This window comes from Globicephala melas, chromosome 8, assembly GCF_963455315.2.
Source record: "Globicephala melas chromosome 8, mGloMel1.2, whole genome shotgun sequence".
Lineage (NCBI taxonomy): Eukaryota > Metazoa > Chordata > Mammalia > Artiodactyla > Delphinidae > Globicephala > Globicephala melas.
Genome location: NC_083321.1, coordinates 3,290,134 through 3,310,442, shown reverse-complemented (window position 1 = coordinate 3,310,442; position 20,309 = coordinate 3,290,134). Strand labels below are relative to the sequence as shown.

General features: G+C 51.5%; 1 protein-coding gene across 9 annotated transcripts in view; it reads left to right on the top strand.

Annotated features, from left to right (window-relative positions):
• PPFIA1 (PTPRF interacting protein alpha 1) overlaps positions 1-20,309 on the top strand; it is a 90,378-nt gene that overhangs the window by 33,133 nt on the left and 36,936 nt on the right. For all 9 annotated transcript variants that reach the window (XM_030833222.2, XM_060302802.1, XM_060302806.1 and 6 more), the window contains exons 3-13: positions 3,372-3,473; positions 3,987-4,151; positions 4,566-4,640; positions 4,994-5,095; positions 5,318-5,539; positions 7,883-8,029; positions 9,431-9,565; positions 10,899-10,982; positions 13,055-13,186; positions 14,361-14,423; positions 15,497-15,576. In XM_030833222.2, the coding sequence (XP_030689082.1) occupies positions 3,372-3,473; positions 3,987-4,151; positions 4,566-4,640; positions 4,994-5,095; positions 5,318-5,539; positions 7,883-8,029; positions 9,431-9,565; positions 10,899-10,982; positions 13,055-13,186; positions 14,361-14,423; positions 15,497-15,576 (1,307 nt within the window). The remainder of the gene's footprint in view (positions 1-3,371; positions 3,474-3,986; positions 4,152-4,565; positions 4,641-4,993; positions 5,096-5,317; positions 5,540-7,882; positions 8,030-9,430; positions 9,566-10,898; positions 10,983-13,054; positions 13,187-14,360; positions 14,424-15,496; positions 15,577-20,309) is intronic.

Here is a 20,309-nt window from a genome sequence, read left to right as displayed (position 1 = left end):
CAGACCCGCCCACCAGGGGCCAGTCAGATGACTCCCAGCAGCTGTTGACCCTGGTGACCATTGCTTCTGGAGCACTGGACTCCGAGGTGTTCCTCTTCCCTCCTGGCCCCCCGCGGCCGCCCTTGCTGACGCCTCTCGTTTCCAAGCCGTCCAGCGTTGGCTTCTCACAGGGCTCAAGCCTCATCTTTTATCGCCCACGCTCAGTGCCATGAGATCACTCTCCCACCTCGGCCAGCATCCCCGAGAAGTCCAGACCGGGAGGTGCAGCTCCACTTGAATGCCTTAGAACCTCTCCAATTAAGCTTGTCCGAAACTGGACTTTTAGACCTCCCTTCAAAGCCTGCTCTTCCCGTAGACATTCCCTTCTCAGAGAATGGAGCCTCCATCCTTCCCTCGCTCCTGCCAGAATCCTTGGAATCGTCCTGGACCCTTATTTCTCTCAGATTTGTTGGATCTGTCGGCAAATCCTGCTGGCTCTACTCTCCAGCGCGCCCTGCCCCCCCACCCCCCGCGGTGTGCTCACTCGCCTGGCCTCTCCTGCACTTTCCCGATGCCAGGCTGCCTCCCCACATCTGGCCTCACCCTCTTACAGGCTCTTCTGAGCACAGCATCCAGAGGACCCTTTGAAGGCTGATGATGGCCACAGCAGGGGCACATGGGATCCTTGCATTTAGCCCTGAGAATTCTTCTATGTTCTGCGTCTCTCTAGTCTTGGTCTCGGGTCAGACCCTCACTTCTCCCCAGGGTTCTTGCTGTGGCCTCAGCTGGCTTCTCACTCTTAACCTCCTCCAGCCCAGCTTCGGCCCTGCTCCCAGGGACTTTTGTTTACCCAGCAAACCCATTTTGAGCAGCACATCCTTTGTGTCAGGCACTGCCTGGAACTTTGAACAGTTTGGCCCCTTCCCTGTTCAGGGCCCCCAAAGTCTGTAAATAAGACAGCTCCCAGAGCCTTCAGGATGAAGCACAGACTCCTTACGGGGTCCGCGGGACCTTAGTCTAGCCTCTGCCCACCTCCAGCCTCACCTTACTCCTGCCTGCGGATGCCCTTCTCCAACTTCAGCACTGTACTTTCGTGACGAGGCTCTTGCCAGCTGGACAGCTGGGTCCTGCTTGCCATTCAGTGCAGGGGCCATCCCGGCAGCAAACCTCCCATCAGAGATGGCTTCCGCTCTGCTCCCACGGTGGCCTGGGTGACTCTCATGCAGAGCACGGGGGTCGTTGCTCGCTTGCCTGTCTGTGCTGTCGTAGCGCCCGGGGAGCGGCCAGGCTCACCTCCTGGCGTTCAGCCGTTTCTCGGATGCATTGTGACTTCCAGTTAGGATGGCAGCATAAACTCATGCTTTGACATGTGTCTTCTCCAGACCCAGCAGTGGAAAGATAAATTTAAACAGAGAAACATAAACCAGAAAATATGGCCAGGCCCCCAAAAGAAGAAAATACCCTTAAGGATAGAAGCGGGGTACCCAGTGTGGGGAGCTTGAGCTGGCTTGATGCCCCGGCCAGCGGTGCTCCAGGCCCTGAGCCGGTGGTGGCACAGGAGACGTGGCTCCCGTGGGTTACGGTGATAGGATCCAAAGCGTTGAGGCGAATTAGAACTAGATTCAGACTCACTTTCTGAAGCCCGGGGAGGGTAGAAAGCAATACCTGGAAGGCATGGCTCTGGTGGTTGGTTCTCTAAGAGGATCTGCACTGTCTGTAATGGAAGCGGGCAGCAGGGGCCCTCGGTCACCATGGAAACGTAGTTCTGGCCTGAGGCCTTGGGAGGCTCAGAGGGGCAACCACAGGACCCAGGCTGGGTGGGGGGGAGGTCGGCACCAACAACATCACCTCCTGCTCGAGGGGAGCTGGAACCCAGATCCCACAACACGAAGATCTCACGCTGAGAGACCCTCCCAGAGCCCGCTCCTTATGCAGCCGTGCCTTGACTCCATGTGAGATTCGCGGATGAGGCCTGGCAAAACCGTCAGAGAAGTGTGCTTCAGATGCTTCAGGCCTGAGCTAACATCCATGAAGAGCAACTAGAAATCATAGGACAAGAAGAGACAAAAATGAAACGAGAGCAGGAGGGCCTGGCCAAGAAACAGCTGGAAATCCAGTCAGTGAGAAACATGTCAGGACGATGAACTTTGGGCTGGACATAATCCAAGACATTTAGTGACAGGCATTTTCTTCATGAAACTGACTCAGACTGCAGTGCAGAGGGGGACAGTGTGATCAAAGAAAAATCCAGGGCCCTGAGTTCAGACGACCTTAGAGCCAGCCCTGCCTTTGACCCTCACGAGTAGTAACTGCCTCTCAGCCTAGGCTAGTCTGAGTCAGGCTTTCTCTCACCTGTAGCGGGAAGAGTGTTTCTCCTACAGGATCTTAGTAATTGGATGGAAACCTCTCCCTGATGTTAGACATTAGATGATCTGACAGTCAGCTAGTTATTTACCAGAGGAATCAGCTCGTCAGTGTAATTAACATGGGCACATCTGAAAGAAATCTCAGAAACTCAGGAAGGGAAAGAGCTTGCTGCCAGGACAGGGAGAGGAGACGTTGTCCACGTGGCTGCCCCGGCCTTCCTGCTTCCCAGCCACAAAGCCCAGTGCCGATGCTGCCGGCCAGGTCTCTGAAGATGTATCTTCAGAATCTTGGTCAGGTTTGAAGACACATTGGATTATTTCTGTCCAGCGTTCCTGGGATGTCTTCGTGTTTGCAGGTCTGCGCTGAAGTACTGAAGTGAAGAGTTGTTCACGTTCTGTAGCTGATTGATGCTCTCTGGAGCAGCCTTGTCTCCAAACAGCACCGCGTATACGTGCGCGCGCGCACCTGTGTAAATTGTGGTGAAATATATACAACGTAAATGTACCATTTTAACCAGTTTATTGACTGTCTGGCTGACTTCGGTGGGGTCAGGCCAACAGACTGGCCTTGGGGCGCCACTAGCCTTTTCCCGGGGGACACTCCAAAGCCTGTTGCCTTCTAGACCTTTTTCCTTTACTCTCCCCAGTGGTTCTAGGTCACACGCCTGTGAGTCATTTAAAGAAATCTTTATCCACTTTGGCATTAGGATTTACGTTCAGGAAAGTATCTCGGACTCCCCTGGGTCTTGAGAAGGCAGGCTTGGATCCCCTCCCCCGCCGTGTGCGTGCCAGGCTCGGGGGTGGAGGGGTGAAGGTTGGTCGGAGTTGTGGTGTTCTGTGTGGTCTTGGGCTGCTCGGTGGACCCCTCGTTCTCTGGAGGGTCAGAGAGGCCCCGCTTATCCCAGGGCGGGAGTTGTCTTTGTGTGAAGCCTGCAGAGGCTCGACGGGAATTGGTCTTTAGAGACACTCTCTCGCTCTCTTTTGTATTTATATTTATATCTATTTACTTATTTAACTGTTTTCTAGGAGTTTGCAGCACTTACTAAAGAACTAAATGTATGCAGGGAACAGCTCCTCGAAAGAGAAGAAGAAATCGCTGAGCTGAAAGCGGAAAGGAACAACACCAGGGTTAGTAGGGGATTCTCTGTGTTAACATTTGCCTCGGGGTCACGACTGCGCTCCGTGTTGCTGTCTTTAAACTCAAAAGATGATCCACTCTGTCTGTTTTTAAACACATTTTCGACATTTTCCCACTGAGTGGACTGGGGTTGATCAGTTCAGGGTTCTCATACCTTGCTTGAAATTTATGATGAGAGTTAATGCAATTTTAATACATTCGAGGGGGAATTTCTCTAACTTTATTTATTTATTATTTTTTGGCCACGCCGCACGGCAAGCGGGGGCGGGTGTTAGTTCCCTGAACAGGGATCGAACCCACGCTCTCTGCAGTGGAAGCACACAGTCCTAACCCCTGGACCGCCAGGGAAGTTCTCTCTGACTTTAGACAGAACCAGAGGGATTCAGACCTGTCTTCACACGGTTTTGGCTTTAGTGTGAGATTGAAAGGAGTTATTGCCCCAGATTCAAATATGAGATTGAAAGCGCTCTGTAAACCGTGCTCACCTTGGCCTTGCCCTGCAGCTGCTGCTGGAACATCTGGAGTGCCTGGTCTCGCGGCACGAGCGGTCCCTCAGGATGACGGTGGTGAAGCGGCAGGCGCAGTCCCCGGCAGGCGTGTCCAGCGAGGTGGAAGTGCTTAAAGCACTGAAGTCGTTATTCGAGCACCACAAAGCCCTGGATGAGAAGGTACCGCCGCCACACGGCAGTTCCGGGTTTGTACACGTGCTGCGTCATTTGGCGGACAACGCAGGTGTTTGTGCAACTTTAGTTGACTTTTGAGCTTCTTGAATTCTTGTAAACACGGTTTTTCTATAAGAAGCCAGAGTTCTACATGGTTAAAAAGTATTAGTTGGCATAAATGTCTCAAGATTTATTATATCCTGTGTATCAAGTGGCTATTAGGAATTGGGTAATAGAATTTATTTAGGGTGAAATTTTAAAGCTGTTAGCAAGCCGGTTTTCTCGACGTTAAGATCGACGAAAGACATTAAAGGTATTCTATTATGTTATATTACACTAATAGTCTACTAGGATAGCTATGCGATAAGAATTGAATTAACACATCTACACACACTCTAACTGAATCCCTTTTGTTTTCAGGTGAGAGAGCGCTTACGAGTAGCACTTGAAAGGTGTACTTTGTTAGAAGAAGAATTAGGCGCCGCGCACAAAGAGGTGAGCGGGGTGGCTCGCCACAGCCCAGCTGGGCGCTCCTAATTCTCAATCCCTTCCTTTTAAAACAGTACGAAGACGGTAGTAGTCGATATCAGATGTTACTTACCTTTCTGATTGAGGACCAGCCCATCTGGGTCATTTTAATGATTAGTAAACTAGACTTTTATTTCGGAGTTGCAGAATCTCTTAAGTACCCATGTCTCCAGTAGAAGCTGTAAATTCTGACTTTAATGACCTGCTTATATTCAGGATGGATAACATCACCATGTGTTTTCTTTTCAGTTGTGTTTTTCCAAATGGAGTTTTGCTGTCTTTACTTATTTCTTTACTCTCATTCAATTGTTTGCTTTTAGCTAATGATTCTTAAAGAACAGAATAACCAGAAAAAGACACTAACGGACGGGGTGCTTGACATAAACCACGAGCAAGAGAACACGCCGAGCGCGAACGGAAAGGCAAGTCCCTGGTCCCCTCTGTGTGGTTCTCGTCCCACCCGTCCAGTCTGTGCACGCGTGTTGGGAACCTGTCGCCAACGCACCACTTCGGCCCGAGCGGCCGTGAAAGTTGTGTGAACCCACAGCGTGCAGAAGGCAGCTTTGACCTTACCGACTTCCCAGAAGTGCTTTATTTCCTCCCTCAGCAAACAAGGCTGTTTAAGGGTTCTTTCCCCCCATTAGAGATCTTCTGATGGTTCTCTAAGCCACGAGGAAGACCTGGCTAAAGTGATTGAGCTCCAGGAAGTCATAGACAAGCAGTCAAGGGAGCAGAGCCAGATGAAGGAGCGCCTGGCCGCCCTGTCTAGTCACGTGACAGAGCTGGAGGAAGATCTGGACACGGCCAGGAAAGACCTCATCAAATCTGAGGAAGTGAACACAAAGTTGCAACGGGATGTCCGTGAAGTGAGTGACAGTCGCCATGTCAGTGTTGTCATGGGGTTGAACGTGTGGACTGTTTTGGTTTGATTGTCACTTTTTCTCCCGGTTACTTCAACCTTGGGGTGACTGTATGAGTAAGAGCAAAACAGAACAGAGCCCTGAGACTTTGACTGGCGGCTTCCCCGTTTCTGTGTCAAGGTCTTTAAAGGTAGGGGAGGCCTGGTCCAGCTGGTCCGTTGGCAGCGGCACGGACACGAAGCCGGCCCTTCCTGCTGTGCTGCTGTGGCTGTACTGCCCTGGGTGTGGACTCCTCGTTCCTATAAGTCCTAGGCTGTCGAATGTATTCCTGATCATGCTCAGATTTCCTTTTGATACACTTCGAGCGAGCGTGGTGGCCTCTGCGGCGGTAGTTCTCTCGGAGAGACGCGAGCATGGGCTGTGGGCTCTGCCAGGGCGGCACTGTCGGCTGTGTTTCTAGTTTTCCGATGTTCCGCGCCTTGAGGGGAATGTACGATATTGATGGTGGTGGTCAGACAGAGTGGCACTTGTTCACACTCGGGTCGCCAGGCTCATGCTGTAAGGATACGTAGAAACGTGTGCATCTCTGGCAGGCGTTTCTGTGGCGTGACTTATGAGGAGCTCGCCCGCTGTCACTAAAAACAGATGAGCGCTGGGTGCCTTCCCTGGCACCTCCTCCTGTTAGCGTAACCTCTCCTTTGCAAACAGACAGCTCCTACCCCCTCCCCCACACCTTGTGAGACCACCGCAGAGAGAACCCCTTTCACGTGTATGTAGAACAGGTGTACATTCTGTTTAGTAGCTTGGTGTGAGTAATTTTATGTAAGAATTCAAAACAGATCTTTGCATGTATCTGTATAACCTGTCTACATTATTCTTTGGCAACAGGAGGAGGTGAGGGGGCAGAGTTCAATATGCAGAGAATTTTGAAAACGAAAATTTTAAGACTTGCCACTTTTAATATTAAGACTTTGCTAATATTGGCTACTTAGTGAACAGGGAGGGACCTGAAGCGGATTTTTAGCTGGGGACGGGAATTGCAGTAGCAGAAAGTTCAGGTCCTAGTTTCAGCGTTTGATACTGTGTAATATAATTTTGCTTTAGAAGAATTAGGCTTTAGAAGGCTGCTTCCAGTTGTATGAAACTTCTTTTGTTTGTTTTCAATTTTATTTATTTTTGGCTGCGTTGGGTCTTCGTTGCTGCACGCGAGCTTTCTCTAGTTGCGGCAAGCGGGGGCTACTCCTGTTGCGATGCGTGGGCTTCTCATTGCAGTGGCTTCTCTTGTTGCGGAGCACGGCTCTAGGCGCGCGGGCTTCAGTAGTTGTGGCGCACGGGCTCAGTAGTTGTGGTTCGCAGGCTCTAGAGCGCAGGCTCCATAGTTGCGGAGCGCGGGCTCAGTAGTTGTGGCACTGTGGCTCACAGGCTCTAGAGCGCAGGCTCCGTAGTTGTGGAGCACGGGCTCAGTAGTTGTGGCTCGCAGGCTCTAGAGCGCAGCCTCGGTAGTTGTGGCGCATGGGTTTAGTTGCTCCACGGCACGTGGGATCTTCCCGGACCAGGGATCAAACCCACGTCCCCTGCACTGGCAGGCATATTCCTAACCACCAGGCCACCAGGGAAGTCCCCAGTTGTATTAAACTTTGAGTTCTGTTTCCATTTGTTAATATTATTACTTTAATTCTGTGGTAATTGGATGAGATTTCATCCAACTTTTACCCAAGAAAATGAGACACATATCTCACTGTTGTATCTCCACCTGTATCGTGAGGCAAACAGAGGTCCTGTCTTCATGGCAGATACCTTCCCCCTCCTGGAATTCCTGCAATAACAGGATATTTTATTATACTTTTTCTCTTTTTTTTGGTAATATTATGTAGAAAAGGATAAACTTGGTAAACTGAGTGGCCAGACATAGCATTAAGACAGATGAGTGCTGGGATTTCCCTGGTGGGCCAGTGGGTAAGACTCCGTGCTCCCAACGCAGGGGTCCAGGGTTCGATCCCTGGTCGGGGAAGTAGTTCCCGCACGCCACAACTAAGAATTCACATGCTGCAACAAAGATCCTGCGTTTCGCAACTTAAACCCAGTGCAGTCAAAATAAATAAATATTTAAAAAATAGATAAAAAGACAGATGAGTGCGAATTACTTGGGGAATATTTATGATCTTTGAGGTAGGTGCGTTTTCATTCACATCGGAGAAAACTGGCATGTCTGTCAATTTAATTTTGAGGACAGTAATTTTATATTTGATTTGAAACTTAGGATTGAGCCCAGTTTGTTCTCTCTCTGAGTACACCCGTCTGTTACGTATTGGTTACTTCCCTTCTCTCCCTCTGAAATGCCCGACATAGGCCATGGCCCAGAAGGAAGACATGGAAGAGAGAGTCACTACTCTCGAGAAACGCTACCTCGCAGCACAGCGTGAAGCCACCTCTGTGCACGACCTCAACGATAAACTGGAAAATGAAATTGCAAATAAGGAGTCTATGCATCGACAGGTAGTGGTTTTTATCGAATTTTGTCTGGGTTTTATTAATTACTTACTAATGAACGGGGAAGACCTTTTCCTGTGACTTCCATGCTGGAAATCAAGTCCCAGGGTAAAGTTTTTATGATCTTAGAGTATTATGTTCAGAAGTGTGGTGTACATCGTAGATCAACTGTACTAGAATAAAATAAATTTTAAAAAAAATTGTGGGTGACTGCAATTTACAGGTTTTCATTTTTTAGGATTTGGTTCAGCCATTTTGTGGAGCTGCACTCCTGACTCTTGTTGCCTGTTAGCATTTTTACCAAAAGAGCAGAGAGTGGCAAAGAACTTCAAGGCAGCTGGCTGCCTGTTGGTAACTGGGGTCAGTGTGGTAAATGGCAGATTGAGAGACGCAGTCTGAGTAGTAAGGTCTGTGCCTCCTGTGGTTCGGTTCGCCTCACTTGCTCCTGTTTCCGTGTGGTCTCAGATAACCAAGAGTTAACTAGGGAAACCAAACCTGGCTTCTGGAAAACAAAGTGAGTTTGTCTGGTGTGTTATGAAGTGTATCATTGGCCGCAGAATAAAAATAAAATACTAGAAAGCCATTAAAACTTACGGTGTGGATGCTAATTAAGAGCATTAAAATGTTCAAAATAATGACTTTAACAGGCAGATCAGAAAATACTACGCACCATGCGCTGTTATTTTCTGAGGGTTTTGAAGCATAACCTGTTGTTTGTATATGTGCGTAGAGATATGTGCACACAGAAAACAAGAGAGCTGCACAGAAACAAGCGTTAGCCGCTCAGGAGCTGAGCTTACAGATGATTTAACATGTTCCCTTTTCTAAAGAAAGAAAAATCTGTCTAAATTTTCTACATTGAAAATTTTTCAGAGTAAGAGGATTTTCTAAAAGAATGACCCTACGTTTACAAAGCTAAAACTTGACCAGTATTCCCTTAGGCCCACTCTTAGCAGGTCTGGATTTCAAAGGAGATGAACGCTGTATTTTGGCTTACATGCCCGTGGCAGCCTGTTGTCAGTAAGGTTCCCTTCAAATGATGATTCTGATGATGTTTTAAGAAGGGTTAGTACTGAACCCTTCTTTCCTTAACTTGTCAATAAGAATAAATAAGCTCCTACCGAAAACGGGTTTGCTTTCATGTATAGGAACTTGTGTGTGTGTGTGTGTGTGTTTTAAGACTTCTTTGGAGGTATTTAGGAAGAGCAGATACTTTTGGCAAGAGGTGTTTTGCACGTTGAAGTCAAGCCCAAGAAAGTGGGTGCGCGCTCTTCACAGAAAGAAAAACTTCACTGTGAGGCAGCTGGCAAAACAGCTGTGCCCCCCTCGGAACGGACTTATTAGACGATTGAAAACGGAAATGGCTGAACCATTCGCCCGTGTTGACGCTTTGCTCTCATTTTGTAGACTGAGGATAAAAACCGCCAGTTGCAAGAGCGCCTGGAGCTGGCGGAGCAGAAGCTGCAGCAGACCCTGCGGAGAGCGGAGACCCTCCCCGAGGTGGAGGCGGAGCTGGCCCAGCGGGTGGCCGCGCTCTCCAAGGTGCTGCCCTGGGTCTCCTTGTGGGGCAGACGCCGGAGTTGGGTGTTGAGGGTGATTTGTTCACGTGCCTTATCGTTGTGGTCTTGTCAGCGCCCCTAAATCCACCAAGCAGCTCAGACTTGTTTTCAGTGCTGTACTGTCTGAGACTGGAGCAAGTTTGAATGTCAGACATTATCCCTGCTTTCGTGTCATCCCCACATTCTTTTCCCTCCAGTTTTGTCAGATGTGTTCTGTGTGTCCCCAGGGTGCTTCAGCTCAGAGTCACCGCTGCTTGGAGCTACTCAAGTCAGCAGCTCCAAGGTTAGGGCAGAAGCTTTGGGGAAGAGCAGGGTAGTTTTTCTCAGAAGTAGGAAGATCCCATTCTCTGTCGAAGACCGCCAAAGTAACTTCGTAGTAAACAAGTTTTTGAGTCTTTATTCATTCACTGGTTCAACACATCACGGTGGGGCATGTGCCAGGCCCGGTCCCTGCCCTCACAGCCTCACCGTCCCTGGAGAGCCGGCAGGTGAGAGGGGGTGTCCCGGCGACGCAGCGGCGCTGGGGGCGGCTCGTCCACACGGCGGGGAGGAAGCGCACAACCGGCCACCGGCCCAGTCTTTCAGGCATATGGTCCTGCACTGCCAGTAGGCGCTGGCCAGGCCCAGAGGCCCTGGTGCATCCGTCAGGAGTTCTGTGTTGCCTGCCTGGAGCTTAGTGAGCTGCTGAGGGGGCCGGACAGACCCGGGGTGGGCAGCTGGCGTCAGGTGCTCGCAGACCTTCCTTAGAGCAAGTTCATTGCTAACAGCTGTAACAGAAGCGCTCCTTTTCCTTCATGATCTGCATTTAAAGTCTCGGTTTCTCTTCTCCCCTGTCATCTCTCCTGTCCCTGGTTGGCCTTGTAGTCTGACCTTTTGTCTGCTGGAAACTCGGCCACTAAGGAAGCTAAACTGTTCGAACTTACCTCCCAGATTAGGAAGGTAGAACGTGTACATCGCTCTTGACTGTGCTTGCCGCTTCCTGCTTCCCGTGCTGACTCACCCAGAGCAGTCTGAGGCTGGGGCGAAACACAGCCCCCGGGTGTGGGACCTGGGGTGGGGGAGCACAGCTTCTCTCACAAGTCGATCGCCAGCGCCCGTCACGCCTCAGTCACCTGCCCGAGAGGGTGAATTGCCTCCCGGGGTCACGCATGGGGCCACGCAGGACGTGCGAGCAGGCGTCAGCGCGTGCCTTCCACTGAGCACGGGGTGCGTAGTCCACGCACAGCACGTCCTGCTTGTTGCTGCTGCAGTCGTACCCCGCGTGTTGTCAGGAAAGGGCAACTGTGAGCTGAACTGACACCATCCTTTGCTGGCAGGCCGAGGAGAGACACGGCAACATCGAGGAGAGGCTGCGCCAGATGGAGGCCCAGTTGGAGGAGAAGCACCAGGAGCTGCAGCGGGTACGTGTCCGGGCAGAGAGGCCGAGCGCCGGGCCGGTGCCTGGGGCTGCTTCCCCCCCCCCACCGCCGTGTGCGCTCAGTGTGCGGCCTCATCTGCGCGCTGTCTGCTGATTGGCGCACCCACCACGTGCTTGCCCGCAGGCGGTGTGTAGGGGGGAGGAGGCCGCCTGCCGCTCTGACCAGCCTATTGCGGGAGCTGCTCCAGGTACAGGTGGGACCTTACGGGCCTCCCTCAAACAAGCCTGAGGTGCCAGCCCGGGGTGCCCATGCCACTTAAGGCACAGCGTCCTAGGCGTTGGGTCTGCTTGCCTGGGGTGTGGCACTGGAGTCCCAGATTCCGGTCACGGGCCTGATCGCTGTCCTGAACCCCAAAGTATTGTTCCAGACACAAAGGTAGACGTAGGGATGGCCGTTCCTGAGCAGGAGGAAAACTCCTGTGCTCGGAGATGGGGTAAAAAGGAGCCTCGGGAAAGCGTGGTGGTGGAGGCTCACATCAGCTGAGTCCTGAGGGAGCTTTCCTGGAAGATCTGGTCACACGGCGAGATGGAACCTCCAGGAAATAGAGCGAGTGGTGGCCCCAGGTCCAGGCGTGCGACATCAGTATTGTCACCACCAGAAAGCGGCGTTCCTGGGCCTGGACTGCAGAGCATCAAATGTGAGCTTCCAGGAAGGAAAGCGTCTGCCTCCCATCAAGAGATCTGCATGCCAGGCGCCCCTGCCCCCGACACAGGCATGCGCCCTCCCCTCTTAGGCGGAGAATTGGACTCTGACCGCTTGAGGGGTGCACTTCATTACTTCCAGAACTCGTTGCAATAGGGATGCAGTTTATGACTAAGGCAATTCAAAGCAAACTTTTAAGTGGTTTTGCTTTAAAAATATTTGAGGGACTTCCCTGGTGGCACAGTGGTTAAGAACCCACCTGCTAGTGCAGGGGACGTGGGTTCGAGCCCTGGTCCGGGAAGATCCCACATGCCGCAGAGCAGCTAAGCCCTTGCGCTACAACTACTGAGCCTGCGCTCTAGAGCCCGCGAGCCACAACTACTGAGCCCACGTGCCACAACTACTGAAGCCCGCGCTCCGCAACAAGAGGAGCCACTGCAGTGAGAAGCCCGCGCACCGCAACCGAGAGTAGCCCCCGCTCACCGCGACTAGAGAAAGCCCGCGCGCGGCAACAGACCCAACCCAGCTAAAAATAAATAAATACATTTTTTTTTTTTTTAATTTGGATGCTGACAGCCTTATCGTACGGTGAGCTGGGCCTCTTCTAGATGGTGGTGGTCGCTGTGTTTTGGGCGTGATTCTGAGCGCTTTGTATTTAGTGCTTCCAACAACCTAGGAGAACAGGGAGACCCGCCGAGGGGACCTGCCCTGATGTGTGCTGCCTGTCAGCTCTTTCTGTCCCCTCCACTTTCCTTCTGTGTTCATTCAGGGTGTGGGGTGAAAATAAGCTTTTGAAACCATGAAGTTGATGCTAGTTTTATAGAACACAGACTTACCAATTTTATTACATTTAAAAATTACTTGCGGTAATTATTTCTAGTTTTTTAGTATAAATTATCATTACAAAGAATTCAGGTGATGTTAAGAGTATAAAGAAAAACATGTGAAAGTCTGTCTCCACTGTTTTTTTTCCCAAAATGAAATTTTTTACCTTTTGCTTTATAAGTTGAATTCATTTTACCCCCTTAATCCAGATTCAAGCTTCTGTTTACATGCTGGGAAGTTCCCCCTCCAGTGTGTGTGTAAGCGGATCCCCTTTAAAATGTGCTTGTTTTCTGCGTGTAAATCTGCTCCTTGAGTCCATCAGACAGTTAATGGTTGGTGACACTAATGAGGCCCCCTGGGTGCTTTGTGGAACAGAAGCAGTGGGAGGGACCTTTCTCTGCACCTGCAGTCAGCTCTGGTGATCCAGTCGGTTCCGGTGACGGTGCAGAGTCCACCGGAGATGGCAGTGGGAGGGGCAGCCTGGGGAGCCAGGGCATAGGCCAGTCACGTCATCGCTCCTTGGCGCTTTTAAAATAATGACCATACTTGTTCTTGAAGTTTGTAAGTTTTTGTTTTTCCTATTTTAGGCAAGGCAGAGAGAAAAAATGAACGAAGAACACAATAAACGTTTATCAGACACTGTTGACAAGCTGCTTTCAGAATCCAACGAGCGGCTTCAGCTTCATCTTAAAGAGAGAATGGCAGCTCTGGAAGACAAGGTGCGCTCGCACACCGTCCCCGAAGGCCCCTTTGCAAAAGGGGCGCCGGGGGCTACGTCCTCGCCCAGGCTGTGCGTGTGGGAAATTGCCTGTCATTCTTACTCTCCAGAACAAGAGTTAGAGAACTGTTTCCATAGCGGGCCAGCCACGTAGTAAATATCTTAGGCGTTTACCAGTCGTGAGTAATTGAGTAGAAGAAGTTCATGCTGATCAGTTAAGTAGCAAGAAAGCAGCCACAGGCAATCCGTAAAGGAATGGACGTGGTTGTGTGCCACTGGCGGGCCGAGTTTATCAGCCCCTGCGCCAGAATTTTCTAGGTCCACCCTCACCCCTTCATTGCTCTTGCATTAGAGGTTTATTTCTGTCTCTTGTGTGTGATGTAATATAAAAGATTTAACCATCTAAACACAAGCGTTCTCATATTCCAACTCCAGCCTTCTCTCCTTTCATTTGGTTTGGAAAATGTCTAAGCCTGGCCTCTTGCTGCTCATCATGGAACTACTGTAGCTGCAACCAGAGTCAAGGAGTAGCCGAGAATCTATGTCAGAGAAGCTCTGATGGGCGACACTTTGGTTCGGGTTTGATAAAAAACCTGTCCCGACTGCACCAGTGCCCTAGAGATGAGGCCCAAGAATCTTCCCTGAGATTGGCACCTGGGCTGATGCTTGTTTGGGGGAGACCAGTGGTTGCCACTAATTATGTGGCACGTTTCATTTTACACAAAACCCACGATGAAATGCATCACTAGAGACCACGTAGGGCAGTTACCTCACTTCCTCCCTGATCTGCGGGCCGGCCTTAAGGTAGGACTATTTTTGTCTCAGATTTGAATTTTGCATGTGAAACTTGTGCCGGTTTCCCGAGTGACCACTGAACTGCAAAAGCTGAAAGCCGGTATAAACCAGTTTAACTTACCCCATGAACTTGACCTCCTTACATCTAGAAAATCAGTCGGTGAAGAAGGAAATTTTATATGTGCAGGTTATGATTAAAAGGTGTCATCTGGCCTCGTGGCTCGCAGTTCACCCTGGGAGTGTGATCTGCCCATTAGTATGTTCACGTGGCCCATTCCTTCCCGCGGTGCTTCACTGTTTCAGGCAGAACTGCAGCCGTCCTATAGTACGTGGAACATTTTTAAGAATTAACACTAAAAGGCTATTTATATCTTTTTCAGAATTCCCTCCTACGAGAAGTTGAAAATGCAAAAAAGCAATTAGAAGAAATGCAACACGATAAGGTGCTTCGATCTCTAGATTGTTTAGAAATCTGTTAAGAGCTGAATTGAGCTGGGTTCATTGTTATTATAATTATTACGGCTGTTCAGCAGAAGTTGAGTTACATTTTCTTTATGGCTAGTCCACTGCTATAACATATATAGCGCTCCGGGATTTGTGTGTTGAAGGCGTTTGCGTTTTACATGGATTTAGAGTCCAGCAGGTGTGTGTGCTTCAGAATTCTGAGTCCTTTCTGGGTTCATCTGAAAGCTGAAACAAAGCAGGAGCCCTTCATCTGGAACAGTGCCGTCCATCAGAAAGATAATAAGAGCCACATGTGTAATCTAACATTTCCTAGTAGCCACATTTAAAACAGTAGAAAGAAACAGGTGAAGTTAATTGTATTGTATTCTACCCTATGTAATCAGAATGTTATCTTATCGTATAATTGCTCTAAAAACGAATGAGCTGCTTTACGTTCTTCTCTCCACCTGAGTCTTTGAAACCTGCGGTGTGGTTTCTGGTCACAGCACTTGGCGCTTTGGGGTGGCCCGTCCCAGGCGCTCAGTAGCCACATGAGGTGAGTGGCAGCTGTGGCCCACAGCGCAGAGCAGGAAGGCTGTCCGTTGACTCAGAAACTCTGGCAGTCTGCCTTGTCGCTTTGCCCTGTGAGGAAGTGGCGTTGGGAGTAGGGCTGGCACATGAGTGGATGTGTGCTTGGTGTAGACAGCTAGAAGCAATGCAGAGGAGCGAGTGCGATGGAGAGTGAATCCTGCGTGTGTGTCCCCCAGCCCTGCCCCAAGTACAGCTTGTCTCAGAATTCATTATTGTTAATGGCTTGGCGTTTCTCTTCTGAGAGCTTTTCTACAACCAAGATGTAACTTTTTGTGCACTACAGCTTATAAAGTTAATACTGGTCTGAGCGTTTATGTTCGCTGTAGGACTCTTGGAGGACATTTCCTCAGAATTAAGATGTTCAGATTGTATAACTGCTAATGTAACCTGTTACGGTTTTGTTCAGCATTTGAGTGCATTTGGATGCAAGTCATTTTATATCCTGGAAGCAACACGTGTTATGCCATTTGCTGTTTTGTAGGATCAGCTCGTACTAACCCTGGAAGCCTTGAGAGCTGAACTGGACCAGACGGGGCTGAGAGGGGCTCCCCTACACCACAGGTAGGACGTTCCCCAGGTCACAGCTCTGCTCAGCACTGTCGTGTGTATACAAGGGCGTGTCATGGCTGCGTGGACAGTATGACTGGGTGGGTATAGCTCGTGGTCGCGCCTCCAGGAGCCTGTAGCTTAGTGGCAGGCTAGAGGGAAGAAAGAGTAGAATATCATTCCTAAGGTTAGAACTCGGTACCTAGGAGAGTGGCAGTCACATTACTGACAAGACTCAAAACCACAGGAGGCGGTTTGGAAGGAGGGTGGTGGCTCGTTAATATTTGGGTGTATTCATTTGAGGGACCTGACAGACTGTGACACTGATGTTTCTTAAGAATCGCAGGTTAGTGACTTGCAGTCATTTTAAAATGTATTGAGACATGACTTGGCGTTGGCTGCCGTGGGAGGAACCACCTGGCTTGTGAGTGGGTTGAGCAAATGACTCAGCATCCTGATTTTTTTCTTACTTGTCATTATAGGGGCGATAATTCTTTTTAAGCTATTTAAATTTTTCTTTGCTTTCTTTGTGGAAAATGATCATCAAGTGAGAGTTAAACTTTAGCAAAAGTTATTGAAGAGCTTAACTGGTGACATTCATCCATCTGTAGGAAAGAGACTCCTGCTTGAATCGTGATTTAGGAGACAGTTCGGAGCCTATACAGATATTGCAGCATTTGCAAACGTAGGGGACCGTCAGGGTCTAGGGTCCTTGCAGAACCTCCTAGAAAAAAAGAGAAATCAAGGAAGATAGAGACAGAGCCAGAAACTTTCCCTGTCTCCAGAACCACCGGGGGGTAGAATTTCAAGGAGAGTGTGTGAGCTTACGGACGGTGGGGGGTGGGGGGGTGGAGGGAGATCGGGACAGCGGCATCGCTGGACTTGCTGGCTAAGGTCCTCTAGGGTGAGGTCAGAGGTGGAGGCAGAGCCCTGCTCCCGGGGTAGATGAGGTGCGTGTGAGGACGGTGCGGGTACCTGGAGGAGGAGGTGGACACAGCCTGTTACTCTTTTGGGAGTTTGAGTGATGAAGGGGGCGCGGGTGCCAGAAGCGAAGGGCTGGCACAGTTGCGGGGGTTTTCAGTGGAAAAGCCTTGGGCATGGTCACCAGAGCCATGTGTGACAGTGAAAGTCAAGGACGAGGAAGCAGCTCTTGCTCTGATGGCGCAGGGGGACGGGAGGGGGGCTCCGTGCTCTGATGGCGCAGGGGGGCGGCGGGAGGGGGCTCTGTGCTCTGACGGCGCAGGGGGGTGGTGGGGGGAGAGGCTCGGTGCTCTGATGGCGCAGGGGGGCGGTGGGGGGAGAGGCTCTGTGCTCTGATGGTGCAGGGGGGCGGGAGGGGGGCTCTGTGCTCTGATGGCGCAGGGGGGTGGAGTGGGGGGGCTCTGTGCTCTGATGGCGCAGGGGGGCGGCGGGAGGGGGCTCTGTGCTCTGACGGCGCAGGGGGTTGGTGGGGGGAGAGGCTCGGTGCTCTGATGGCGCAGGGGGGCGGTGGGGGGAGAGGCTCTGTGCTCTGATGGTGCAGGGGGGCGGGAGGGGGGCTCTGTGCTCTGATGGCGCTGGGGGGTGGCAGGAGGGGGCTCTGTGCTCTGACGGCGCAGGGGGGCGGCGGGGGGAGAGGCTCTGTGCTCTGATGGTGCAGGGGGGCGGGAGGGGGGCTCTGCTCTGATGGCGCAGGGGGCTGGAATGGGGGGGCTCTGTGCTCTGACGGCGCAGGGGGGCGGGAGGGGGACTCTGTGCTCTGATGGCGCAGGGGGGTGGAGTGGGGGGGGCTCTGTGCTCTGATGGTGCAGGGGGGCGGGAGGGGGGCTCTGTGCTCTGATGGTGCAGGGGGGCGGCGGGAGGGGGCTCTGTGCTCTGATGGCGCAGGGGGCAGGAGGGGGGCTCTGTGCTCTGATGGTGCAGAGGGTGGGGGGGGGCTCTGTGCTCTGATGGCTCAGGGGGGCGGGGGGGCTCTGCTCTGATGGCGCGGGGGGCGGGGGGGCTCTGCTCTGACGGCGCAGGGGGGCGGGAGGGGGACTCTGTGCTCTGATGGCGCAGGGGGGTGGAGTGGGGGGGCTCTGTGCTCTGATGGTGCAGGGGGGCAGGAGGGGGGCTCTGTGCTCTGATGGTGCAGGGGGGCGGCGGGAGGGGGCTCTGTGCTCTGATGGCGCAGGGGGCAGGAGGGGGGCTCTGTGCTCTGATGGCGCAGAGGGTGGGGGGGGGCTCTGTGCTCTGATGGCTCAGGGGGGCGGGGGGGCTCTGCTCTGATGGCGGAGGGGGGCCTCCGTGCTCTGATGGCACGGTGGGGGCTGTAGGCGAAACCTGTGCTCTGAAGACAGTGGGCTGGAGGGGCTGGGTACTGTGGGAGGGGACGTTTCAAGGAGGCAGTTCTCGAGGTGTAATGTCAAGTGGCTTAGCAGAGAGGTGGTTGGGAGCTGTAGAAATGGGAAAAGACGGATCACAGCAGGTGGGGAGGGGGGCCTCGGGGTGCGGAGGGGGGACTGAAAAGATGGCTCGTGGGCAGGGCAGGCTCGGCTTGTTTGGCAGGACTTCACAGTGAAATCAGTCACCTTGTCTCTGAGATCTTCTGGGAGGAAAGCCAGCCTCTGTTGACAAGTGGGGGACAAAGATGGTGGCTGGGCTCCGTAAGGAGACTGGGAAATGACTGCTGCGGGGCGACAGAACCCGGGGGCGTTTGTGGACTTCAGAGGATCCGCCAGCTACCAAAAGCACGTGCGGGATTTTGTGTCGTAGCTTTCACCCGATTTTGAAGTGTGCTGTGGCCCCCAAGCAGTTGGGTAGAGGTCATGCTGAGAAAGAAGGAGCAGTTTCCTTAGGCATGAGGCCAGAGGGGAAGGGGAGACGGTTGCGGTTCAAGGGAGATTCCAGACTTTGATCTCCTGCAAACAAGGGATAAATCCTATGCAACACTTGAAAACATTTCTTTTTTTTTTTTTTTTACATCTTTATTGGAGTATAATTGCTTTACAATGGTGTGTTAGTTTCTGCTTTATAACAAAGTGAATCAGTTATACATATACATATGTTCCCATATCTCTTCCCTCTTGCGTCTCCCTCCCTCCCACCCTCCCTATCCCACCCCTCTAGGTGGTCACAAAGCACAGAGCTGATCTCCCTGTGCTATGCGGCTGCTTCCCACTAGCTATCTACCTTACGTTTGGTAGTGTATATATGTCCATGCCGCTCTCTCGCTTTGTCACAGCTCACCCTTCCCCCTCCCCACATCCTCAAGTCCGTTCTCCAGTAGGTCTGTGTCTTTATTCCTGTCTTACCCCTAGGTTCTTCATGACATTTTTTTCCCTTAAATTCCATATATATGTGTTAGCATATGGTATTTGTCTTTCTCTTTCTGACTTCACTCTGTATGACAGACTCTAGGTCTATCCACCTCATTACAAATAGCTCAATTTCATTTCTTTTTATGGCTGAGTAATGTTCCATTGTATATATATGCCACATCTTCTTTATCCATTCATCCGATGATGGACACTTAGGTTGTTTCCATCTCCTGGCTATTGTAAATAGAGCTGCAATGAACATTTTGGTACATGACTCTTTTTGAATTATGGTTTTCTTAGGGTATATGCCCAGTAGTGGGATTGCTGGGTCGTATGGTAGTTCTATTTGTAGTTTTTTAAGGAACCTCCATACTGTGCTCCATAGTGGCTGTACCAATTCACATTCCCACCAGCAGTGCAAGAGGGTTCCCTTTTCTCCACACCCTCTCCAGCATTTATTGTTTCTAGATTTTTTGATGATGGCCATTCTGACTGGTGTGAGATGATATCTCATTGTAGTTTTGACTTGCATTTCTCTAATGATTAATGATGTTGAGCATTCTTTCATGTGTTTGTTGGGAAGACATTTCTTTTAAAAACGTCGAGCAGTGGGTGAACTAGAGGAGGCTGAGCTAGCACGTGGTCCTGGCCCGCTCTGCAGAGGGTGTGAGGAGAGCTTTACTCTCCTCAGGGGAGTGGGGTCTGTTTCCCGGATTTCAGGGCTCCTGCGAATGAAGGCGCCACCCTTCTTCCCAGAGACAAGGGCCGAGCAGCTCCTGGGCTGGGCCCGCAGTGCAGGTGGGCCCATGGTCAAGGCTGGGCCACGCCTCCGCTGACCGGGGTGTCTCCTGACACCCACGCCCAGTTTCTGTCGTCATGCTCAGGGCCCCAACCACCTGTTCTGGGACTTCTTCAGCCTAGCGTCTTGATCGTTAATGTAATTACACCCAGGACTCTGCTTTTGATTCGGAAACACCAGTCCATCTAAGCTCTAAGCCGTGGTTCAGAGGGGTTTCTGCTGCGGGTTTGTCTGAGGCGCTGTGAGCGGTGTAGACGGTGTTCCAGGTAGAGGAATGTTTATGATTGATGGGCTTCACACTGGGCATCTTGGCCCAAACAGGAAAGGAGAGAACAGCTGAAGGCCAGAGGGGAGGTGTGGATGTCAAGGAAAAAGCAGGGCAGGTGCCGGGCCCAGCGCCCTGACCTGAGGGCGGGTTCCCAGGTGGACCACAGACCCCTGGGCGCCGCAGACAGCTGGGTGCCGTCCCTGTCACTGGCATGTCCTCGTGTCCGCGCTGGCTTTCCCGGATGTGGTGGGGCAGGCGGCGGGGTGCTGTTGGAGCGGGCGAGCGGTGCCCTCCTGGGCGACCTTCTCCTGTGACATCACTCAGTTTCCAAGTTGACAGGTTCCGGCTTGGCCAACAAAGTGAGGTCACTTTCCTCCTAATAATGACCTTTTTCTTCCCCCGT